This window comes from Staurois parvus, unplaced genomic scaffold (genome assembly GCF_062004578.1).
Source record: "Staurois parvus isolate SC_StPar_1 unplaced genomic scaffold, SC_StPar_1.0 ptg001181l, whole genome shotgun sequence".
Classification (NCBI taxonomy): Eukaryota; Metazoa; Chordata; class Amphibia; order Anura; family Ranidae; genus Staurois; species Staurois parvus.
The window spans coordinates 1,228,488-1,255,152 of NW_028318977.1; the positions used below are offsets into that span (position 1 = coordinate 1,228,488).

General features: G+C 44.4%; 1 protein-coding gene and 1 long non-coding RNA gene across 3 annotated transcripts in view; one reads left to right on the top strand and one right to left on the bottom strand.

Moving 5' to 3' along the window:
• The window catches only part of CAD (carbamoyl-phosphate synthetase 2, aspartate transcarbamylase, and dihydroorotase), a 76,454-nt gene extending 60,835 nt beyond the window's left edge, over nt 1-15,619 (top strand). For both annotated transcript variants that reach the window (XM_089659684.1, XM_089659685.1), the window contains 7 exons: nt 3,240-3,314; nt 4,578-4,790; nt 4,873-4,998; nt 8,932-9,087; nt 9,365-9,466; nt 9,555-9,649; nt 11,241-15,619. In XM_089659684.1, the coding sequence (XP_089515810.1) occupies nt 3,240-3,314; nt 4,578-4,790; nt 4,873-4,998; nt 8,932-9,087; nt 9,365-9,466; nt 9,555-9,649; nt 11,241-11,343 (870 nt within the window). In that variant the 3' untranslated portion in view covers nt 11,344-15,619. The remainder of the gene's footprint in view (nt 1-3,239; nt 3,315-4,577; nt 4,791-4,872; nt 4,999-8,931; nt 9,088-9,364; nt 9,467-9,554; nt 9,650-11,240) is intronic.
• A 3,344-nt stretch (nt 15,620-18,963) lies between these two features.
• Nucleotides 18,964-26,665, bottom strand: LOC149438556 (uncharacterized). The gene is made up of 4 exons (XR_016307888.1): nt 26,508-26,665; nt 23,111-23,134; nt 21,728-21,807; nt 18,964-19,105 (listed from the first exon to the last, which is right to left on the bottom strand). It is a non-coding gene; the product is annotated as an uncharacterized LOC149438556 (long non-coding RNA).

The window sequence follows — 26,665 nt, forward strand, 5'->3', positions numbered from 1 at the left end:
CAGTGGTAGGAATAGTGCCCCCCCATTGTTAGCATCCATGGCAGAAACCGTGCCACCTTGTTGATGTCATTATTTGAGAGGGTTCCATGCTTTCTTTTTGGGGTTCACAAATTCTCTGAATAGGGATATCTTGGACAAGCCCCCACATATGTGCTGTGTGCAAAGGAACAGAGGGTGGATGGGCCTAGTGCATTACCTTCTAAAATGAGATTTATTGAATAAAAAGTAGTATTTGAGAGGGTTCCATGCTTTCTTTTTGGGGTTCACAAATTCTCTGAACAGGGATATCCCGGACAAGCCCCCACATAGAGCACTACCCCCTTAAGGGTTGCTTAGTAATTTTTCAGGTTCCCTCTCAATCTGGACCTCTTTCTGAAAACCCAGCCTCTGCCGACACCACCGTATCTTGTGACCAGAAGCAGTCACCACTGTGTACCAATATAGAGTTTTGCATTGAATTGATCAAAAAGCACAAAATAACATTGGTATATGCAGCAAATATAATCACTCTTGTCATCTTTAACCACTTCCCGACCGGCCGTTGTATATAAACGGCCGGATGGTGGCAGTGCAGGGTCGGGTGGCCGTTTATAAACAGCCTCCCCGCACCCTCCGGACAAAGTGAAACACCGATCGTCGGACGGGACCTCTGTACAAGGTCCTGATCATGTAATCACCGATTGGCCAATCAGTGGTCACATGCAAAGTAGTAAGCAAGATGTCACTTGTGACATCATTGCTTACTACGTGTGAAATCTGTGAATGATCACAGAGGTCACATGGTACAAGGCTATTCACAACAGCCTTGTACCATGTGACAAGCTGTGACCAATCACAGCTCACTCAGTACTTCTCAATGACTGCAAGAATGGAGACAGAGAGAAAGAGAAATGATTGCTTTTACATCCTATTATGGGTGTAAAAGCAATCAGTGTGAAAAAAAAAAAAAATCTTCATCACCCCCCACAAGTAGTACAGTGTCACCATGGTGACACTGTACTGCTAGGGTGACCGTATGTAAAATAATATAAAAATGTAAAAAAAAGTTTAAAAATTATAATTTTTGGTTATAAACTAATTTGGATATTTTTTTTTTACTAAAAAGATAACGAAATAAATTTTGGCCAAGATTTATGAAGAAAGATTATTTATTTGCAAAATTTTATAAAAAATTTCAAAATTTGTGGACTTTTTCAATTACATAGCAAAAAAAAAATAAAAATCCCAGCGGTGAATAAATACCACCAAAATAAAGCTTTATCTGTTTCAAAAAAATGGTAAAAAATTCATTTGGGTACAGTGTTGCATGACTGCGCAATTGTCATTCAAAGTGTATTAGCGCTGAAAGCTGAAAATTGCCCTGGTCAGGAAGGGGGTAAAAGTGTCCGGACAGGAAGTGGTTAAGAAGTAACAGCATTCACAGTAAAGTACCAGTAACTGTTAGGCCAAAAATAATCCACTGCCTCAAATCTGAGGGGACTGTTGAATCCCCAGCGAACGGGAACAACTATCAATAAACGGCTGAGCTCACTGCAGATCCTCAGAACCTGATGCCAAGGATTAGATTTGAAAATGGAGAGCGCTGCACCTATAATCAGCCAACGTCCCTTAGAGTTGGGCCCAATTGGTTTGAAGATTACCTAAGGTAGGGATACACTGAAATTTCGGTGGCTGAAACGTGTCGGCCAAAATTAAAAAAGGCACCGAAAAACCTCGCCCCTCGCCGCGTGCCACTCGGTAGTTCTCCAGCCTTACCTGAGAAACCACCGAGTGATCCCGGCACTGGGCATAGAGATGAGTAAAGAAAAGATGGCCTCTACTCATCTCTATGACGTTGGAGGACTGGAGCGATGTCACTTCCTGTTCCGGCCATTTTTGTATTTTTTTTTAAAACACTAGATCAATGCTTTTTCTTTTTTTTTTTTTTTGATCCAATGCTTTACATTGCAGAGGAGAGATGTGGGGTCTTATTGACCCCATATCTCCATAAAGAGGACCTGTCGCTAATTATTTCTATCACAAGGGATGCATGCATTGCTTGTGATTAATAATAAAAGTGACAACATTTTTTTTAAAGTGACAGTGCAAGAAAAAAAAAAACATTTAAAGTGACCCCATCCACCTGTGCTCACACGTAATGGTGAACGCATACGTAGGCCTCACCCACATACGTAAATGGTGTTCAAACCACACATGTGAAGTATGGCCATGAACGTCGGAGCAAGAGCAATAATTCTCGCACTAGACCTCCTCTGTAACTTTACACTGCTAACCTGTAGACATTTTTAAAGCATCACCCATGGAGATTTGTTAAGCACCGCAGTTTGCATTCCACGAGTGTGCTCAATTTTAAAGCGTGACATGTTAGGTATCTATTTACTCGCCGTAACATCTGCTTTCATATTTTACTAAAATATTGGGGTATATATTGCTGTGTTTTTTTTTTTGTTTTTGTTTTTTTAGGTCAGTGTATTTTTTTTCTAAAAAATATATATTTTTTAAAACTGCACGTTTCGGTTTTCGGCCAAGTGCACTTTGAATTTTCAGTTTCGGCACCAGAATTTTCATTTCGGTGCACCACTAATCTAAGGTTTAGATGATGTTTCTCCTCATAAGGTAGTGAACTGATGCAAGGTCCCCTTTAAGGCGCTAAACAATGAGATTTAAAGTAGTGAATGTAACCGTTGGCATAAGTGTCTGTGAACAAGAACAACACTTATTTCCTTCACTGTATGTATGTATGTATATGTGTGTGTGCATAGGTGTGTGTGTGGGTATGTATATATTTATATATATATATATATATATATATATATGTGTGTTTGTGTATATGTATGTATATGTGTGTATATGTCCTCACCCACATGCTACCTCCCCTGGGAAATGCAGTCCCCTGGGTGCTCTGCGCCCCAGTGAAGTCCTGCTGTTCAGCATACAAGTTCCAGACGGTTGTTCTGCCATGAGTGATTGCCCCCGACTCGCAGTTCTCCATCATCTAATGTCCATTTTAATACACCACATCCAACACCATATCAATGGGTTACACATGTGAAAGATGTCCCTAAAAGACATTGAACTTGGTTGTCTGAAGATCACAGATCTAGCTATATCTTTTGCCGCTTGGGTTTTATTCCGCACGTGCCATAATGGGATATGATAGCATCAGGCAACTCCTGAAGATGTAATATGAGATGCTGGATTAGATTGTACTAATGACATCCATTTTCTGTCTCCTCCAGATGTCCCACCTGTTCAACGTGGCTCACACACTGCGAATGTTGGTACAGAAAGAGCGGAGCGTCGATATATTGAAGGTAACACTGGTTCATGATTTTGCACCTAGAGAACCATTCTTAGCAGATATCAGATTGCATTATGATTCAGCCTGTCAATTGCAACAGAGAAGACCACATAATTTTGGTAATGTCTAGGGGTGTCTATGTGTCTATATACGTGTATATCAAGATATAAGAGAAGGCTAGACAGTTATGTCTTTTGCTCACTGTTTGAACACGAAGTCAAGATCTTGGGAGACCTGGGCCGGCCTTGGGAGACCTGGGCCGGCCTTGGGAGACCTGGGCCGGCCTTGGGAGACCTGGGCCGGCCTTGGGAGACCTGGGCCGGCCTTGGGAGACCTGGGCCGGCCTTGGGAGACCTGGGCCGGCCTTGGGAGACCTGGGCCGGCCTTGGGAGACCTGGGCCGGCCTTGGGAGACCTGGGCCGGCCTTGGGAGACCTGGGCCGGCCTTGGGAGACCTGGGCCGGCCTTGGGAGACCTTCGCCGGCCTTGGGAGACCTGGGCCGGCCTTGGGAGACCTGGGCCGGCCTTGGGAGACCTTCGCCGGCCTTGGGAGACCTGGGCCGGCCTTGGGAGACCTGGGCCGGCCTTGGGAGACCTGGGCCGGCCTTGGGAGACCTGGGCCGGCCTTGGGAGACCTGGGCCGGCCTTGGGAGACCTGGGCCGGCCTTGGGAGACCTTCGCCGGCCTTGGGAGACCTTCGCCGGCCTTGGGAGACCTTCGCCGGCCTTGGGAGACCTTCACCATTTGGTTATAGTGCCATCTGCAGGAGTAGGAGGCTAGGCACAAATATAGAAAGGATAGCCCAGGAGTGTCTCCTGCTGGTGGCTAAGCCACCATCTGCTATAGAAGCGGCTTTATTTTTTTACCTAGCATGAAAGCGCAGGGGGCCAAGGTCCTTCCTGGGAGTTTTGGTTCTCTTCTTTTTTGACCTTTGTTCAGAATTTTCAACTGCTGACCTGGTCACCGGCTGAATACTATAGATCCTTTGGAGTCTTCCCAGCTCAGCCATGGAACGTGTGCAGTTCCCTTTTTGAGTTCAGCTTCAACAGTCCCATCCAGGACTCTAAGGCGGCCTGTGAGAAGCCTCATGGAGGACACACATGGATGAGTGGTCCTTTATTTTTCTAGGTTACTAGGGTAAACAGGAGCATTAGGATAATTAATGTAGTTGATGGTTTTTTAATGAAATATCTGCCGGTCTATGCTGTTTCACATTTCCTGTGGCATGCTTGGGCAATGTTGGGTTCTTCTCATCCCTGTCGTCCTCTTGTCCCCAGGGTAAGGTCATGGCCTCCATGTTCTTCGAGGCCAGTACGCGGACCAGCAGTTCCTTTGCAGCAGCCATGCAGCGTCTGGGAGGGTCAGTGCTCACTTTCTCAGAGACGACATCATCCTCCCAGAAGGGCGAATCTTTGACAGATTCTGTGCAGACGATGAGCTGTTACTCAGACGTTCTGGTGGTGAGACACCCGGAGCCGGGAGCAGTGGAGGTAGGAGCCGTTTATTCTATGACTGTTCTTGTATCTTTCTGTTATCTGATGTATAATCCTGTGATATCTCTTCGATCCCCAGCTGGCCGCCAAACACTGCCGCAAGCCGGTCATAAATGCTGGAGATGGGGTAGGGGAGCACCCAACACAGGCACTGCTGGATATATTCACCATACGGGAGGAGCTAGGGACTGTCAATGGGATGACTGTAAGTTCTGCCAATCCTGAATGAAGATATGCATATCACTGGTCATTTTGCACCCTGTATACACAACATGAGGGGTGGGAGATCTGTGACACCACCTCCCCTAATATATATGTTTAATATCTGCATACTAATGAACAATGGGGACAATTTTAGGATTTAATTATACTTGTGGAAAGTCCTCTGTATCTGGATCTAGGTGGCAGAGGTGCTACATGTACCCTAGCGAAGGATCTAGATGGCCAAGCCAGTATGTATCACAAAGAGGTTATGGATAGTGGGGAGCAGTATGTGTACCCCAGACAGGATCTAGATGGTGGAGGACAATACGTGCACTACAGAATAGGATCTAGGTGGTGAGGTAACATGTTCCCCAGGCAGGATCTAGGTGGCGGGTTGGTAAGTATATCCCCAGGCAGGATCTAGATGGTGAAGGGAAATACATGTACCCAAAATTTCGGTGGCCGTAACATTTAGTCAGAAAACACCCCTTTCGGCCGATAAAAAAAAAAAAAAGCACTGATACAGGTGCCGAAAAAAAAAACCCCGCAGCCCCCCCCTCCACCGCTGCCACCCCTCGCCCCCGCCCGGCAGTTCTCAGCTTTACCTAAGAAACCATCGAACGATCCCGGTGCTGGGTATAGAGATTAGTGAAGGAAAGATGGCCTCCACTCATCTCTATGCCCTTGGAGGACCGGAGCAATGTCACTTATTCCGGTTTCGGCAGTTTTTTATTTTATTTATTTATTTTTTTAACCACTTCCTGTCCGGACACTTTTACCCCCTTCCTGACCAGGGCAATTTTCAGCTTTCAGCGCTATCACACTTCGAATGACAATTGCGCGGTCATGCAACACCCAAATAAATTTTTACCATTTTTTTGAAACAGATAAAGCTTTATTTTGGTGGTATTTATTCACCGATGGGATTTTTATTTTTTTTGCTATGTAAATGAAAATGTCCAAGAAGTTTGAAAAAAAGTGTTTTTTTTAAATAAAATTTTGCAAATAAATAATATTTCATCATAAATCTTGGCCAAAATGTATTCCGTTATCTTTTTATAAAAAAAAAAAAAAATCCAAATTAGTTTATAACCAAAAATTATAATTTTTAAACATTTTTTTTTACATTTTTATTTTATTTTTTTTATTTTTTATTTATTTTTTTTACATACTGTCACCCTAGCAGTACAATGTCACCATGGTGACACTACTACTTGTGGGGGGTGATGAAGATTTTTATTTTTTTTTAATTTACACTGATTGCTTTTATACCCATATAGGATGTAAAAGCAATCATTTCTCTTTCTCTCTGTCTGCATTCTTGCAGTCATTGAGAAGTACTGAGCGAGCTGTGATTGGTCACAGCTTGTCACATGGTACAAGGCTGTTGTAAATAGCCTTGTACCATGTGACCTCTGTGATCATTCACAGATTTCACACGTAGTAAGCAATGATGTCACAAGTGACATCTTGCTTACTGCTTTGCATGTGATCACTGATTGGCCAATCGGTGATCACACGATCGGGACCTCGTACAGAGGTACCGTCCGACGATCGGTGTTTCACTGTGTCTGGAGGATACAGCGGGCACCGGATCCCGGTGCTGTGCGCTCCCAGGAAGCGCGCACAAGCAGGGTGCTGGGAGGCCATTTATAAACGGCCACCCGACCCTGCCCTGCCACCGTCCGTCCGTTTATATACAGCGGCCGGTCGGGAGGTGGTTAAAGCAATAGATCAATGCTTTTTTTCATCTAATGCTTTACATTGCAGAGGAGAGATGTGGGGTCTTATTGATCCCATATCTCTCCATAAAGAGGACCTGTCACTAATTATTTCTATCACAAGGGATGCATGCATTCCTTGTGATAAGAATAAACGTGATTTAACATTTTTTCAAAGGGACAGTGAAATAAAAATAAAAAAAAAGTTCAATGTGCCCCCGTCCCTCCCGTACTCGCACATAGTGGTGAATGCATACATAGGCCACGCCCACATCTTTAAACGGTGTTCAAACCGCACACGTGAGGTATCACCACGAACGTCGGAGCAAGAGCAATAATTCTCGTACTAGACCTCTGCAACTTTACACTGCTAACCTGTAGACCTTTTTAAAACCCCACCCATGGAGATTTTTAAGTACTGCAGTTTGATCCCATTCCATGAGCGTGTACATTTTTAAAGCATGACATGTTGGGTATCTATTTACTCGCAGTAACAGCCTCTTTCATAATGTACAAAAAATTGGGGTATATATTTTTTTTTATCAGTGTATTTTTTTTAGAAAAAAAATATATAAATTTTTTAAAACTGCACGTTTCGGTCAAGTGCATTTTGAATTTTCGGTTTCTGCACCAGAATTTTAATTTCAGTGCACCACTACCCAAAAGAGATTCTAGGTGATGGGGTAACCTGTACCCCAGGGAGGATCTAGGCAGTGGGTTGGTAAGTATATCCCAGACAGGATCTAGGTGGTGAAGGGCAATACATGTACTCCAAAATAGATTCTAGGTGGTGGGGTAACCTGTACCCCAGGGAGGATCTAGGCAGTGGGTTGGTAAGTATATCCCAGACAGGATCTAGGTGGTGAAGGGCAATACATGTACCCCAAAATAGATTCTAGGTGGTGGGGTAACCTGTACCCCAGGGAGGATCTAGGCAGTGGGTTGGTAAGTATATCCCAGACAGGATCTAGGTGGTGAAGGGCAATACATGTACCCCAAAATAGATTCTAGGGTGGTGGAGTAACCTGTACCCCAGGGAGGATCTAGGCGGTGGGTTGGTAAGTATATCCCAGACAGGATCTAGGTGGTGAAGGGCAATACATGTACCCCAAAATAGATTCTAGGTGATGGGGTAACCTGTACCCCAGGGAGGATCTAGGTGCTGCGTTGTTAAGTATATCCCAGACAGGAGCTAGGTGATGAAGGGCAATACATGTACCCCAAAATAGATTCTAGGTGATGGGGTAACCTGTACCTCAGGGAGGATCTAGGCAGTGGGTTGGTAAGTATATCCCAGACAGGATCTAGTGCAGCGATATGTGTATCCCAAGTCATCATCTTGCTTACAGGGGCAATATGTGTACTCCAGGATATGTTTACAGTGGTGGCATGTGTACCCCAGGGCAGGATCTAGAAAAAGGATTGCTAAAGTCTAGGAATGGCTAGTCTGCTATTCAAGCAAGGAGCTAACACAACGTAAGAGTTGAGTGTCTTACATTTTGGGTGCGTTGGTTTCCTGCGTTCTGCGCTCTTTCCGAAGCCACACCATGTTATCAAGGAGAGGAATCTTGTGTTGGTTGCACCAAGGTCAGGCACAGCCCACTGGTTCTCCTTGTACATAGGGTGGTAGGGTAGCGTAGGTGCCCCACACATTCTCCATTCATAATAACAGTCCTAATCTCTGGAAATTCCTGTATTTAAATTTAATTTGGCAATACACATTTCGGTTGTGCAATCATTTAGGTTTTGCCACTATGTATGAGGGTCTGCTGGAGCATTGCAGTTTGTATCAGTTCAGATAGGACCTCATACATGGTCTGTGTGGTTGGTTGAGCAAACCTCCTGCCCGGGATTGAAATTTTGGCCAATAATGATTTCTCAACCTGAGTGAGATTAGGAATTGATTAAACGTGTTTCTTTAGGGTAATTGTATACACTTTTATAGGGTTCATAGTTCATGGGCCCTGGTACAGCATGGTGGCTATTGGGGACACTTCAGTGTTCAGGAATTTTTAACATTTACTCAGAGATTTGAATATGATTAAGGTGGAATCTTATCAATCCTTTCCATTGAAGTTTGTAATGATCCGGAGCTCAGTATATTGAGATATGAACCTTCTTGTTGTCTTCACGGGCTGTCCTATTCTTGCTGTGTATGGCGCACACAGGACGGAAGTGTCGTATAATTTAAGTAATGTTGTTTTTTCCCTCAGATCACCATGGTTGGGGATCTGAAGCATGGCCGTACGGTTCATTCTTTGGCCTGCCTCCTCACCCAATACCGTGTTAACCTGAGGTATGTCACACCACGCAGCTTGAGGATGCCCTCTAAGATCATCCATTTTGTGGCTTCCAAAGGAATCAAACAGGTGAGGGGTCGGAGATGGTGCTTGGGGTGTTGGGAGTACCCAAAAGGGAGCATTGGGTGTTGGGAGGGGAATTGTGATGCTAGGATTGTGGGGTGTTGGGAGGGGACAGGGAAGAAGCCTAGTGTGTTGGGAGGGGCTTGAGAAAGGAGCCCGTTGTGTTGGGCTCCTGGGAGCCTGAGCAGTCTGGATGGGCTTGGAAGGGACCACACAATATCGGGAGGAAGCCCCACAGTGTTGGTTGAATTAAGACATTTTGTCTTTTCTTTTGTGGTCATAGGAAGAGTTTGACAGCATTGAGGAGGCTCTGCCAGACACGGATGTCCTCTACATGACCCGCATACAGAAAGAACGGTTTGACAGCAAGGAGGAGTATGACCGGGTGAGTTGACCCTTTATATCCTCCCTGATATCTGGGAGTTGGTTTTGTTGCCCAGTCTTGTCAGTTGACTCCTTTTTCTCTCTTCCAGTGCTTTGGCCAGTTTATCCTCACCCCACACATCATGACCCGGGCCAAGAAGAAGATGGTGGTCATGCACCCAATGCCACGAGTTAATGAGATCAGGTGAGATATGGGTCTTGCTACTACATCCTCCATCATGTGACTTTAGAACGCTCTGCGATAGACTCAGCTAACCTTCTGCAGGCTGTGGTGCTCAAAAGAACATCTTGGTGGTGAAATGTAGGCTCTTTGGTTCAAATATCTTGATGCATATTAAGGACATTTTGAGAGCGATATAGAGAGAATTTTTGAAGTTGGGAAATGGGTGGATGAGGTATCTGGCCCCTGTAGGCTGCCTTGTCATATTAAAACACCAACTCTATTGCCCTCCCCTTGTGCAATTGTGAAGCAAAAATGGTGTTCCTGGTGCTGAGGGGAAGCAATATTACTTTTCCTGGTTCAGAGGAGACAAACTCTTTAGGATGGAGGATGACAGGATCTGGATGTTGAGCGTGAGTCTGAAGAGAGGTAGTGGAAGCTAGGGAGTAAGCTTTGGTGGAGTGGTGGGGGAAACAGGAGCTGGAGATGGCATGAGAGTGGCTATGGGTACTGGAGAGTATTTGAGTGTGGAGGAAGTATTATAGGAATTGGAGCGTGAGGTGGAGCGGTTAGAAAATCAGGGGTGGGCTTGGGTGTGGTGGAGGGGTTAGGAACTCGGGGGGTAGGGTTGAGTGTGGTGGAGGGGTTAGGAACTCTGGGGTGGGGTTGAGTGTGGTGGAGGGGTTAATGACTCTGGGGTGGGGTTGAGTGCGGTGGAAGGGTTAGGAACTCTGGGGTGGGATTGAGTGCACTACATGGGTTAGCAACTCTGGGGTGGGGTTGAGTGCGGTGTAGGGGTTAGCAACTCTGGGGTAGGGGTTGAGTGCGGTGCAGGGGTTAGCGACTCTGGGGTGGGGTTGAGTGCGGCGCAGGGGTTAGGGACTCTGGGGTAGGGTTGAGTGCGAAGCAGGGGTTAGCGACTCTGGGGTGGGGTTGAGTGCGGCGCAGGGGTTAGCGACTCTGGAGTGGGGTTGAGTGCGGCGCAGGGGTTAGCGACTCTGGGGTGGGGTTGAGTGCGGCGCAGGGGTTAGCGACTCTGGAGTGGGGTTGAGTGCGGCGCAGGGGTTAGCGACTCTGGGGTGGGGTTGAGTGCGGCGCAGGGGTTAGCGACTCTGGGGTGGGGTTGAGTGCGGCGCAGGGGTTAGCGACTCTGGGGTGGGGTTGAGTGCGGCGCAGGGGTTAGCGACTCTGGGGTGGGGTTGAGTGCGGCGCAGGGGTTAGCGACTCTGGGGTGGGGTTGAGTGCGGCGCAGGGGTTAGCGACTCTGGGGTGGGGTTGAGTGCGGCGCAGGGGTTAGCGACTCTGGGGTGGGGTTGAGTGCGGCGCAGGGGTTAGCGACTCTGGGGTGGGGTTGAGTGCGGCGCAGGGGTTAGCGACTCTGGGGTGGGGTTGAGTGCGGCGCAGGGGTTGCGACTCTGGGGTGGGGTTAAGTGTGTGGAAAAAAAAAATGTATATGAACTTGTTCTTGAATTGGGTCTTGTAAGAGTAATTATGGGATTAAATATCTGTAGTGAATTGAAAAAAATTTTAACAATTCCTTGCATTACCGATTGTTTCATTCCATTATACTGATTGTGGTTTTGGGTTTTTTTTCTTTGTTTTTTTCCTCCTTCAGCTTTGAAGTAGATTCGGATCCTCGCGCCGCCTACTTCCGCCAGGCTGAGAATGGTATGTTCGTACGTATGGCGCTACTGGCCACGGTCCTGGGGAAGTATTGATGCCCCGGAATGGTTGCACCCAATGTGGACCTCTGAGACTGCACTCCAGGGAAAAGAACCAAAGAGAAGCCTCCAGCTCTTGACCAACTTCTGGACTTTGTAGCATTCCCAAACTAGATGCACTACTCAACCTCCCAACTCCATTCACCCCATAACGCATTCAATGCTTAGTGCTGCTGCTGTCTACATGGGTTGTGGGGCTTATGGTCTGGCTGGTGGGAAGAGCTTGGCAGCTTCCCCATTTGGTAGTTATATTCGCTGTGCTGTGACTTAGTCTGACTTCATTATGGGACACTCACCTGACACTCCAAAATGGCTTTGACCTTTTAATAAATGATGATTGCAATAGCAAAGCTTATAAAGAGGTGGGGATGACAAGTCTATAACCGGTATTAGAATTTAAAGGAAATGATTCCAGAAGCACAAGGGGTTGGAAAAGCAGTCATGGAATGGTTAGAAAATCTTTCAAAAAAGACAAATGTATACAATTGTGTAACCAGACTCTCAGAATACAAAGCCCACATACTGAGAATGATTGATATAGGGACAGAACACTCCAGAAAAAACATGTTCCTAATTCTGTCCCTGTTCAAAGCGACAGAACACTGGAGATATGAGAGGGACATTCTTGTCTCCAGTTTTATAGGGACCCAACATTTCAGAAATGAGAGAAAGGTCTCTTACTCGGTCCACAATCAACACCATAACTCTGTCCTTGATCAGCTTCCCAACTCTGTCCCCAATCCTCTCATGAAGGATCTAGCACTAGCTTGTCCTCTTTCTCCAATCATAAGGACAGAACACTCAAATAAGAGATGGAGGTCCCCAACTCTGTCCCCGTTCAGCCTCTGATGTTCCTGATCATTTCACGAAGCGTATAGCACTAGCATGTCATCTTTCTCCAATCATAGTGACAGAACAGTCTGGAAATGAGATAAAGGTTTGTAACCTTGTCCCCCTGGTCAGCTCCCGAACTCTGTCCCTGATCATTTCATGAAGTGTAGAGCAGAAATCTGTCATTGTTCCTCAATCGTAGGAACAGAAAACCCTGGAAATGAGAAAGAGGTCCCAAACTCTGCCCACAATCAGCTTTCTAACTCTGTCCCTGATAATCTCATGAAGCAGGGGCGGACTGACAACTCATGGGGCCCCCGGGCAATAGGGGATCATGGGGCCCCTGTGTCCTTGCCCAAACTCAAAAAGCCTATGAAAAAGGTACCAGGGGCATCTCATGGGGCCCTCCCTACTGACCCCGGGCCCTCAGGCAGTGCCCGAGTTTCCAAATGGTCAGTCTGCCCCTGTCATGAAGTGTTCATTACTAACCTGACTTCCCCCGATCATAGGGACAGAACACTGGAAATAAAAGGTAAAGGTTCTTTACAAGAGGGTGACTGCCCTACTTCTGAACCCATTCTCAAGGACATATCACTGGAAATAAAGGGTAAAGGTTCTTTACAAGAGGGTGACTGCCCTACTTCTGAACCCATTCACAAGGACATAACACTGGAAATAAAGGGTAAAGGTTCTTTACAAGAGGGTGACTGCCCTACTTCTGAACCCATTCACAAGGACATATCACTGGAAATAAAGGGTCTTTACAAGAGGGTGACTGCCCTACTTCTGAACCCATTCACAAGGACATAACACTGGAAATAAAGGGTAAAGGTTCTTTACTCTGTTCCCAATCAACATCTTGACTGTCCCCGATCATTTCCATTCATGGGAATGGGTCATGGTGGAATTAAGAGATAGTTGGGGACCTCTATGTCCACAATCAGCTTCCTACTTCTGACCCCAATAATTTATTGAAGCTTGTAGCACCAGACCGCCATCATTCCTCAATCATAGGGACTGAACACATGGAAAATAGGAGGTGGAGGTCCCCAACTCTGTCCCAGATCATCTTTCTAACTTGGTCTCCATTCAGTTTCTGAACTGCCCCTGGCCAGCATTGCTTCTCTTTCCCAGATAATCTTCCGGACTCTGCCCACAGTGGGTCTTCTAACTCTGTCCCCGATTGGCTTCCCGGATCTTTCTCCATGAGTCGTCCCGGGTCTGTCCCCGATCGCCTTTTCTGGAAATAAGACAGAGGTCCCTAGCTCCCTCCCTTTTCTGCTTCCCAGCTCTGTCCCCGATCGGCTCTGCTGCAAATAAAACAGAGGTCCTTAGCTCCCTTCTTGTTCAGCTTTATAACTCTGTCCCTGACCAGCTTCACGGCTCGGTCTCCCTGATTGGCTTTTCTGGAAATAAGACCAGAGGTCCCTAGCTCCCCACCTCTTCAGCTTCCTAACTCTGTCCTGATCGGCTTTCGGACTCAGTCCCTAGCTCCTTCCCTCTTAAGCTTTCTAACTCTGTCCCAATCGGTCCCCAATCAGCTTTCCAACTCGGTCCCTGATCGGCTTTTCTTGAACCAAGACTAAAAGTACCTAGCTCCCTCCCTGTTCGGTTTCCTAACTCTGTCCCGATCGGCTTTCTGACTCGGTCCCTGATCAGCTTTTCAGGAAATAAGACCAGAGGTCCCTAGCTCCCTCTCCAACTTCCCAACTGTCCCAATCGGTCCCTGATCGGCTTTTCTTGAACTAAGACCAAAGGTCCCTAGCTCCCTCCCTTTTCGGTTTCCTAAATCTGCCCCGATCGGCTTTCTGACTTGGTCCCTGATCAGCTTTTCAGGAAATAAGACCAGAGGTCCCTAGCTCCCTCCCTCTTCAGCTTCCTAACTCTGTTCCAATCGGTCCCTGATCAGCTTCCTGACTTGGTCTCCCTGATCTGCTTTTCTGGAAATAAGACCAGAGGTCCCTAGCTCCCTCTCCAGCTTCCTAACTCTGTCCCAATCGGTCCCTGATTGGCTTTTCTTGAACTAAGACCAAAGGTCCCTAGTTCCCTCCCTGTTCGGTTTCCTAACTCTGTCCCGATCAGCTTTCTGACTTGGTCCCTGATCAGCTTTTCAGGAAATAAGACCAGAGGTCCCTTAGCTCCCTTCCTCTTCAGCTTCCGAACTCTGTTCCAATCGGTCCCTGATTGGCTTTTCTGGAAATAAGACCAGAGGTCCCTAGCTCCCTCCCTTTTCGGTTTCCTAACTCTGTCCCGATCAACTTTCTGACTTGGTCCCTGATCAGCTTTTCTGGAAATAAGACCAGAGGTCCCTAGCTCCCTCCCTGTTCGGTTTCCTAACTCTGTCCCGATCGGCTTTCTGACTTGGTCCCTGATCAGCTTTTCTGGAAATAAGACCAGAGGTCCCTAGCTCCCTCTCTCTTCAGCTCTCCTAACGCTGTCCCCAATCTTCTCCTTGATAGACTTCCTGACTTTATCCCCAATAATTTTCTAAAACAGTACAGTACTAGCCTGTCTTCATTCCCCGATCATAAGGACAGAACACTCCAGAGTTAAGGGATAAAGGTTTCCTAGTCTATCCCCTATCAACATCATAATTGTATATAGCACAAATCTGCCATCGATCCCAGCTTCTGAGGACAGACCCCTGGAAATAGGACATGGGGTCCCGAACTATCTCTGGTCGGCTTCCTAACTCAGTCCCAATCAGTTCATGAAGCGAATAGCATTAGCCAGTCATCGTTCCCCTGGTCATGGAGAATCCGAAAATCCCTTTCATTCGATTTTCAAAACATTTTATTCAAAGTGTGCTTTTCATGTATCTCTTTGATACTGGTGGTAGGACCCTGATACTGGTGGTAGGACCCTCAATGTCACTATCATTGGATGTTGAGTCAATGTACTTTGTTGGCCTGTTGTAACGGTATGAGTACTTTTTGCACATTTACAATTCCTTAATGGCGGTTGACATCCAATCTTCCTTGTCATGTATTTTGGTCAGTGTTTTTTACACTTGCCCCAATTTGGGTAAACCATCTCAGTATCCTACTTGGTCACAGCATAGTTAGTGTAAGTGGGAGCAACCAATGAGAATCGGCCAGTTCCCTCCAGCCGACCGGATCCACCTTGTTTTTAAATGAAGATGTGGATATTTAGCGGTCCTTGATGTAGACGGCTCCGTGTCTGCATGTTCGTAGAAATCAGTCGCTGGTTGTCCTTTTTAATACTTCACTCTTCTCTGTTTTATTCTGATCACTGGGGAATGGGGAGTGTTCATGAAGGGGGCCCCTCCAAATCAAGCTATGGGTGGGGGGGCCCCTTTTGCTCTTCAGTGGTCTTCTGATGGAGATGGTGGAGCTTTCTGGAGGGAACTCTTTTATAATGTGAAGGTACAGGGAATGCTTGTTTATCCTTGTTTTCTAAATAAACTGAAATGCGCACAATATTTTCTGGCTCGTGTCATTAATTCTGATATATACAGATCACGGAGGAGGAGAGAATCCTGGAGCTGGAGTTGAAATGACAGGCATCCCTAGCAGTTTACTGCACTGGGTGTATAAACTATGTGATCTAGCATACTTAAAGTGGAGTTCCACCTGAACAAAAAAGTCAGCAGCTACAAAAACTAGCTGCTAACTTTTAAAATACAGCCACTTACCCGTCCCTCGATCTCGTGGTGTCCTCACCCCGGCTGGCCCATCAGCACCATGGCAACTCATGATGCTGATCCGGGGGGAAACTATTCCTGTCAGCCTTGTAACAGAAGGAAGACTCCTCCATGCCTACAGGAAGCCTTTGTCCCCAGGGCAACCACTCCTGATCCTGGACCTAGAGTGGTGTTGGTTACACTCTAGGTCCAGGATCAGGGGTGGCCGGGAGGGTTGGCTGCCCTGGGTGCAGAGGCTTACTGTAGGGATGGGGCATCTTCCTTCTGTTACAAGGCTGACAGGAAGTTTGCCCTGGATCAGCATCATGAGTAGCCATGGTGCTGATGGACTAGCCATCAGCGCCAGAACCACCAACACTCTAGGTCCAGGATCAGTGGTGGCTGCCTTGGGCGCAGAGGCTTACTGTTTGGATGTGGGTGCCTTCCTTCTGTTACAAGGTTGACAGGAATAGCGACGGCGGCAGTGATTTTGATAAGTGATTGGCTGTTGGGTGTACAATCTCCTAACATTGCACATCATGAATAAGAAGGTTGGGGGGGTGAGAGCGCAGTTTGGCATCTTTGCCTTTGGTGCAGGATGACCTTGTCCTGTCACTGACCAGGACAAGCATGGCTCTGATCCAAGGCAGGTGGCAGTCAGAAGTTGGAAGTCCACCCTCTGGCATGCTGCTGGAGCCAGGTGGCAATCAGGAGAAGTTGAAAGCCCACCTCCCACCCTCTGGCATGCTGTTGGAGCCAGGTGGCAATCGGGAGAAGTTGGAAGTCCACCTCCCACCTTCTGGCATGCTGTTGGAGCCAGGTGGCAATCGGGAGAAGTTGGAAGTCCACCTCCCAACCTCTGGCATGCTGCTGGAGCCAGGTGGCAATCAGGAGAAGTTTAAAGCCCACCTCCCACCCTCTGGCATGCTGTTGGAGCCAGGTGGCAATCAGGAGAAGTTGGAAGTCCACCTCCCACCCTTTGGCATGCTGCTGGAGCCAAAAGGTGATGTGGGTACTTTGTGATTGGGGGCGGGCTGTGTCACTGGGCTTTGTGATGGGGGGGTGTGGGGGGGGGTATCTTGTACAGGGTCAACTCTGATGTAATGAGAAGCTCAAGTAAAGGAGGGCCTATGACATGAGGATGGAACCTCTATGTGATGGGAGGCTTCTGACATGAAGGTAATGTCATCAAGACAGTTACTGTGCATAGTCCCAGACTCTGGTTTCCCTTGATAAGTGACATTACATTTTAGACTGGGGTGCCTTGAGATTTTGCATACTTGAGAAACACTGGTTTAGGTTATGATGAAATCCTCCAAAGTCTGCTTTGTAGATCCGTGCACTTGCTTTACTTTTCGGAAAGGGGCTAATTCCTACAAGGTTCGTTTGGGCAAGGCTTGGTCATTGGTTGGCTTTGCTGCCACCAGGGACTTTTCAAATCAAATCAGCATTAAAATGACCTCCTGCTTTGGTGGCAATCAGGGAATTCACCCCTTTTCCTCAATGTGAGGTGTCAGGTGACCCCACCTTTTAGAATGCTCTACCCTTCTCTCTGGTTCTTGGTCCTTCTCTGCTGCCGACTCTATTGCTAAGAGTCTGGACTTTGGGTATGACCCCTCTGTAATGAGGATGTAGGGGTACAACCCCTCTGTAATGAAGATATCTGGGTGCTATTCGGAAACGAAAACCTGAGCATGTGCTGAAATGGAGACTGTAAAATAAAAATGTGCATGTGCTGAGGAAAAAACGTGGCAGTTTCCAATATTTTACATGGCTGTGTTTGTTGCACCAACATTTGCGTCAGCTTGAACTTTCACTCACCTGCTGCCAGAACTGGCACCTAATGCCCTATAGAAGGAGAGTGGCTACTCTCAGACTCTACTGGATGAGTTTTAGCTACCAGTATTCCTTGCTCCTGTGTTCATTGGACTACCTAATATAGACCCGATTTGCCTCTGGACTTCCCTGTTGTTTGATCTCTGGTTTTGACTTCGGCTTGCTCTAAGGACTCTGCTTCTCTTCTTCTGCCATGCATGATTCGGCTTGCTCTTGTCTACTCTCCTGTTGCTTCACTAGACCAGTGTATGGACCTCTCTCTGTTCCTGACTACACTCCTGCCTACTCCCTGGCTTGCTTCCTGTGTCTTAACTTCTACTGCCATCCTGATTATGTTTCGTCAGTCCATTTCTGCTGGCCTGATCCTGGTCCTTCCTTGGGTGCCACCTTACTTAGGGTCGCTGCCCTGGTCCTGCTCCTTCCTTGGGTTCCACCTTGCTTGTGGTTGCTGCCCTGGTCCTTCCTTTGGGTGCCACCTTGCTTGTGGTCGCTGCCCTGGTCCTGCTCCTTCCTTGGGTGCCACCTTGCTTGTGGCCACTGCCCTGGTCCTGCTCCTTCCTTTGGGTGCCACCTTGCTTGTGGTCGCTGCCCTGGTCCTACTCCTTCCTTGGGTGCCACCCTGCTTGTGGTCGCTGCCCTGGTCCTGCTCCTTCCTTGGGTGCCACCTTGCTTGTGGTTGCTGCCCTGGTCCTGCTCCTTCCTTTGGGTGCCACTTTGCTTGTGGTCACTGCCCTGGTCCTGCTACCTCACCAGGGGCAACTGAGGTCCTGCCATCAGTCCTGACAGACCAGCTGATGACTATCCGGTTGATTGTACTGCAAGCAACTTCCAGTAGATCTACCTAAATGGTACCCATGCTTCTTTGAGCCTAGCACTCCCTGTTCTTGCCTTCACGGGTGCTTTGCACTTAGCCGCAAGAGAAGCACTCTTGTGAAATCAGCCTCTGACCAGGTATGTGACAGAGGACATGGTGATAGGACCCCTCTCTGAATACTTGGGAAAATAACCTCTCAGTAATGAGGATATAGGGATGTTGACTCCCCTCTGTCATGAAGACCTGGGTATTCGATCCCTCTCTAATAAAGACTTTGGAATATGACCCCTCTGTAATGAGGATACAAACGCTCTGTATATGAGACATGATGATGTGACCTCTCTGTAATGAGGATATGGTGATATGACCCCTTTGTAAGGCCTGATGTCTCTGTGTCCAAACTGAAAGTTTCTATCACAATGCCTAAAAACAAGTGAACATTCGCTCCGGGGCTCCATGGCCCATGATATGCAAAAACAATATAGAATTCGTCTCGGATACAAATGTGTTTATTAACAAGTCACAAATAATGGTACAGAAATTTAGAAAATGATGTAAGAAGAGAGGAAACAATTTGAGACTCTAAGGCTTCCTCAGTGTCCTCCGTGGCCTCCGTGATGCTTCTTGAGGAGTGGCTGTAAGAGAATTGAGATTGTTGCCATCAGTACGTGTCCATGGCTTCCCATCCCCTCTATACACCCGAGTACTCGACCTCCAATCTCCTGTATACACCCAAGTACTTGACCTCCAATCTCCTGTATACACCCAAGTACTTGACCTTCAGTCTACTCTTTACACCCAAGTACTTGACATCCAGCCGCCTCTATACCCACAGTACTTGAGCTCCAGTCTCCTGTATACACCCAAGTACTCGAGCTCCAGTCTCCTGTATACACCCAAGTACTCGACCTCCAGTCTCCTGTATACACCCATGTACTCGACCTCCAGTCTCCTGTATACACCCATGTACTCGACCTCCAGTCTCCTGTATACACCGAAGTACTTGGCCTCCAGTCTCCTGTATACACCCAAGTACTTGACCTCCAGCCTTCTCTATACATCCAAGCTCTCAACCTCTAGTCTTCTCTATACAACCAAGTAATTGATCTCCAGCCGCCTCTATACGCACAGTACTCGATCTCCAGTCTCCTCTATACACCCAAGTACTCTACCTTCAGTCTACTCTGTACACCCATATACTTGACTTCTGGTCTTCTCTATACACCCAAGTACTTGACTTCCAGCTACCTCTATACCCACAGTACTTGACCTCCAGTCACCTCTATATATCCAAGTACTCGACCTTCAGTCTACTCTGTACACCCACATATTGGACCTCCAATCTACTCTATATACCCAAGTACTCGACCTCCCAGTCTCCTTTATACAACCAAGTACTCGACTTTCCAGTCTCCTTTATACAACCAAGTACTCGACCTCCCAGTCTCCTTTATACAACCAAGTATTCGGCCTCCCAGTCTCCTCTGTACAACAAAGTACTCGACCTCCCAGTCTCCTCTATACAACAAAGTACTTGACCTCCCAGTCTCCTCTATACAACCAAGTACTTGTCCTCCCAGTCTCCTCTATACAACCAAGTATGAGAGCACCCAGTCTCCTCTATACAACCAAGTACTCGACCTCCCAGTCTCCTCTGTACAAACAAGTATGAGAGCTCCCAGTCTCCTCTGTACAAACAAGTATGAGAGCACCCAGTCTCCTCTATACAACCAAGTACTCGACCTCCCAGTCTCCTCTATACAACCAAGTGCTCGACCTCCCAGTCTCCTCTATACAACCAAGTATGAGAGCACCCAGTCTGAGTGGCCACATGTGGACCTATAATACCACACAGCTTTCAGTTCATGCACCTGATAGTTGGCGTTCCTTGAAACACTTGAAAATGCACTGGCTGTTCTCTGTTTTCTTTATTTTGATCCAGTGGATTTTTGAACCTAGAACAGCTGATATGTTTTGGGGGTTCAGACACTTCCCCTTTAGGACTACAGTACAACGTTTAGTCCTGAGGAGGAAGGTTGCCTGAATTCCTGAAAGACATTGGCTGTTCTATGTTTTCTTATGTGTTTTGGGGGTTCAGGCACCCTTCACACCTTCATCAGGGCTATACGTTGTAGTTCTGAAGGGGGAGTGGTTGAACCCCCCCCCAAACATGTTGGCCCAAAACAAGAACAAAAATAGAGCAACCAATGTATTTCAGGGGTTCAGACCTTTCCGCTTCATCAGTGCTATACATTGTATTGTAGTCCTGAAGGGGGAGTGGTTGAACCCCCCCAAACATGTTGGCCCAAAACAAGAAAAAAAAAAATAGAACAACCAATGTGTTTCAGAGATTCAGACTTTCCTTCTGCTTCTTCAGGGCTATATATTGTATTGTAGTCCTGATGGGGAGTGATTGAACCCCCACCCAAACATGTTGGCCCAAAACAAGAAAAAAAATAGAGCAACCACTGCGTTTCAGGGGTTCAGACCTTCCTTCTACTTCATCAGTGCTATACATTGTATTGTAGTCCTGAAGGGGGAGTGGTTGAACCCCCTCAAACATGTTGGCCCATTACAAGAAAAAAATAGAGCAACCAATATTTTTAAGGGGTTCAGTGCTCCGTACTTATGGAGGTGGAGTGTCTGAACCCCCCAAAAATGCATTGGCTGTTCTGTTTTCCTATGATCCAAAACATTTTTGGGGTTCAGGCTTGCCACCTTCAGCACTACAACACAATGTATAGCCAAAATGAATTGGATTGAAATGAAAACAAGTAATGCATTTCAGGGGTTCAGACACCCTCAATTCTTTGGAGCTACAGTCGTCTGAACCCCCCAAAACATTGCTCTCTTATGAGCCATCGCATTTCTCCCCAGCAATAACCTTGGCAGAAGATAAAATCGTATCCAAGAGCATCCAAAATAAAACAAGAGGTTTTGTCTGGAGTTGGCCAATATACGAGAGAAGTCAAGTTTCGTGCCAGTGGTGGGAGCACTTAGGGTGTTTCTATTGGTAGATGCAGAGCACATGTCCAGGAGATGAAAACCTTTGAATGCTTTGAGCACGGACTGTGTACCTGTAGTAGTCATCTAGATCTTCCCCCCCCCCCCACCACCACCTGTACAACTCCTCAGCATATATTGGCACCATATCAGTGATTAAAACCACTGATCATGGGTAATCCTTCATGGAACTCTACTGGAGTCCCTTCATCCTGAGTTTCCCCGTACTCTGATGTCACAGCATTATATCTCACCATACAGATCATGCAAAGCAGCAAGTAGGACAGGATCAGTGATGTCATCACCAGGAGGGCCACGCCCCATCCAGGGACACCTGCCAGCAACAGAGAAGTAGGTGAGTTCCTGATAACCTCTGATACCCAAATACTCCCCATCACGGTCCCCCTTTGAACCCCTTCAGAGTTTCAATCTGAGTGCCCTGTTGGGTCATTGTCCTCCTATCAGAACCCCCCCCCATCCCATACCTCAAGGTTCCCATCAGTTTCTCCCTTACACTAGGGTTCCAGTAAGGGTTCCCACTTACATCATGGGTCCCTGTCGGAGTCACCCTTTACATCAGAGACTATAGGTTGATCTAAACACCCGTGGAAGACCTTTGTGAGTGCCTGCTGACCCTTTGTGCAGGCTGGAGAAAATATGGAAGTTGGCTGGATCTGGCCTAGATTGGAAACCTGATGAAGTGGGAATGGCTGACCCACTGCTGTGTCACCTTGCAATGAAGGGGGGGGCTCTCTTCTGTTCATGTCACCTTACAATGGGGGGGGAGACTCTCTTCTGTCCATGTCACCTTACAATGGGGGGGGGACTCTCTTCTGTTCATGTCACCATGCAATCGGGGGGGGGAGACTCTCTTCTGTCCATGTCACCTTACAATGGGGGGGGGGGACTCTCTTCTGTTCATGTCACCATGCAATCGGGGGGGGGGAAGACTCTCTTCTGTCCATGTCACCTTACAATGGGGGGGAAGACTCTCTTCTGTCCATGTCACCATGCAATGGGGGGGAAGACTCTCTTCTGTTCATGTCACCATGCAATGGGGGGGGAAGACTCTCTTCTGTCCATGTCACCATGCAATGGGGGGGAAGACTCTCTTCTGTCCATGTCACCATGTAATGGGGGGGGGGAAGACTCTCTTCTTTCCATGTCACCATGCAATGGGGGGGAAGACTCTCTTCTTTCCATGTCACCATGCAATGGGGGGGAAGGCTCTCTTCTGTCCATGTCACCATGCAATGGGGGGGAAAACTCTCTTCTGTCCATGTCACCATGTAATGGGGGGGAAGACTCTCTTTTGTCCATGTCACCATGCAATGGGGGGGAAGGCTCTCTTTTGTCCATGTCACCTTGCAATGGGGGGGGGGGAGACTCTCTTCTGTATGTCACCATGTAATAGGGGGGAAGACTCTCTTCTTTCCATGTCACCATGCAATGGGGGGGAAGACTCTCTTCTGTCTGTTACCCTGACATGGGAGGGGCATAATCCTTTGTGAGGGTTGCCCAGTATCAAGAGGGTCGGACTCCCTTCTGCCTGCGTCACCCTAAAGTGGGAGGAGACCATAAATCCTTTCTTTCATTATTACCCTGCGGTGGGCAGGGCAGTTGTTTGATGTACGTACCAGTGGTTGTGTTGGTTTGAGCATCTATGGTTGGAGGAGAGAGGAGGAAGGTCGTATTTCATTGGTCCAGATGATTTCACATGAGACAAATAAACAGAAGATTAGGCATAGGAATCATTTATATATATATATATATATATATATACATATACATATACACACACACATATATATACACACACATATATATATATACACACACACTATATTGCCTGCATGCTTTGCTGGGTTTTTTTGCCTTCCTCTGGATCAACTGTGGGTGTCGGATTATAACTTTTTTTTTTGTAATGGTTGAACTGGATGGACTTGTGTCTTTTTTCAGCCAGACTAACTAAGTAATTAATTAAAACGTTCTAAAAGAACATAACCTAATTTAAAAAGAATCCAAAACAAATCATACAATAAAGAATATAATATAGAAAGTTTACCTAATATGCTATAAAAAAAAACCTAATGTAATCTAAAATGACATGCAAATAATATGAAGGCGATTTCACCCATGGGGGAATGCCGACACCTCTAAAAACAGGGCAACATATAACTAAACAGCTCAGCGTGGGATTTTTTTAGGCATTTGCTATGAGCGTACACACACATATGTAAAATCAAATCAATTTATTGTGCGCAGTAAATAGTTACTTTTTTTTGTTATTGTACATATAAAAAGATAAACAATACAGAAATGCTGACACTATATACACTCAGACAATGTCGGTGTACGTTACGTTTCTGTTATCCCACAAATCCTAAGATAAATATATAGCTCAAATGTATCATTCAGCAAGTAAGGGTGTAGGATATACTCGACGCGGTTTGAAACTTTGTTCACTAACTGAGACGTGACCCTGTGTAATATATATATATATATATATATATATATATATATATATATATATATATATATATATATTCTGCATGTTGAAATACATTTTTTATATGTTACAAAATAAATGAAAAATATTTTAAATATACTTGTAAATGCATTCCAAAGATGTAGATTCAATGTATTTGTTAAAGACATAAAGTATATTTGAGAATGTATTTTTAAAAATATGTTTTGTGATAAAAATGCATTTCAACATACAGTATATATATATATATATATATATATATATATATATATATATATTTCTTGACATATATTGAATACGGCCAAAATTGTAGTATTTTAAATATATGTCAATATATTTGTGAAGAATATTTTTAAAATATATTTAAAATAAAAGTGTAACACTAATATAAAAAAAAAATCTAAGAAATAATGTAACATAAAATAATATCATAGAAAAAAAATACAATACTACTAATATAAAATAATAAAAATAATGTAACATAGAATGATATCATATACAAATGTAATACTACTAGTATAAAAGAAAATAATAAAAAATGTAAAAAAATGTAACATAGAATGGTATCATATAAAGATGTAACACTAATATATATATAAAAATCTATGAAATAATGTAACGTAAAATGATATCATAGAAAAAACATAATGCTACTAACATAAAAGAAAATAATAAAAAAATGTAAAATAATGTAACATAGAATGATATCATATACAAATGTAATACTACTAGTATAAAAGAAAATAATAAAAAATGTAAAAAAATGTAACATAGAATGATATCATATAAAGATGTAACACTAATATATATATAAAAATCTATGAAATAATGTAACATAAAATGATATCATAGAAAAAGCATAATGCTGCTAACTAATATAAAATAATAAAAAAATGTAAAATAATGTAACACAGAATGGTATCATATAAAGATGTAACACTAATATATATAAAAAAATCTCTGAAATAATGTAACGTAAAATGATATCATAGAAAAAACATAATGCTACTAATATAAAAGAAAATAATAAAAAAAATGTAAAATAATGTAACAAAGAATGATATATAAAGATGTAACACTAATATATATAAAAAAATCTATGAAATAATGTAACATAAAATGATATCATAGAAAAAAACATAATGCTACTAACTAATATAAAAGAAAATAATAAAACAAAATGAAAAATAATGTAACATAGAATGATATCATATAAAGATGTAACACTAATATATATTAAAAAAATCTCTGAAATAATGTAACATAAAATGATATCGTAGAAAAAAACATAATGCTACTAACTAATATAAAAGAAAATAATAAAACAAAATGTAAAATAATGTAACATAGAATGATATCATATAAAGATGTAACACTAATATATATTAAAAGAATCTCTGAAATAATGTAACATAAAATGATATCGTAGAAAAAACCTAATACTACTAACTAATATAAAAGAAAATAATAAAAAAAATGTAAAATAATGAAATAATGTAACATAAAATGATATCATAGAAAAAACATAATACTACTAATATAAAATAAAATAAAAAAAATGTAAAATAATGAAATAATGTAACATAGAATGATATCATCTAAAAATGTAATATGTATATATATATATATATATATATATATGTTACATTTTTATATGATATCATTTTATGTTACATTATTTATATATATATCTATGATATATATATCTCTATGATATAATGTAACATAAAATGATATCATAGAAAAAACATAATACTACTAACTATTATAAAAGAAAATAATAAAAAAAATGTAACATAGAATGATATCAAATACAAATGTAACACTAATGTAAAGCAAATCTATGAAATAATGTAACATAAAATGATATAATATAAAAATGTAATACTACTAATAGAAAATAAAATAATAAAAAAAGTAAAATAATGTAACATAGAATATTATATAAAGATGTAACACTAATATAAAAAAAATAAAAAATCTATGAAATAATGTAACATGAAATGATATCATAGAAAAAATGTATTACTACTAATATAAAAGAAAATAATAAAAAAAATGTAAAATAATGTAACATAGAATGATATCATATAAAAATGTAACACTAATATAAAAATAAATCTATGAAATAATGTAACATAAAATGATATCATAGAAAAAATGTACTACTAACAAATATAAAAGAAAATATTAGAAAAAAAATATAGAACGATATCATCTAAAAATGTATTTTTCTTTTTATAATCTAAAATTTGATCTCCTCCTGCCCCAAGAATCTGTCCAGTTGTCCCAGCCTCCACTTACCCCAGGAATCTGTCCAGACATCCTGTCCCCCCCTGTTCCCGCAGTCCCAGGAATCTGTCCAGACATCCCGCCCCCCCTGTCCCTGCAGTCCCAGGAATCTGTCCAGACATCCCGCCCCCCCATCCCCGCAGTCCCAGGAATCTGTCCAGACATCCCGCCCCCCCATCCTCGCAGTCCCAGAAATCTGTCCAGACATCCCGCCCCCCCCTGTCCCCGCAGTCCCAGGACTCTGGTACTCTCACCTGCCCCCTGCAGACTCAGGAGGAGACATACAGCCAGCAGAGCCATGGCGGCGGCAGATTTGGTGTGTTTGGTGTCCATGGTTGAGGTTGGTTGAGCTGCTGCGACTCTTGTTGCTCGGGTTGTCGGTGGCTTGTGATCCAGGCTGACCTCTGCCTAA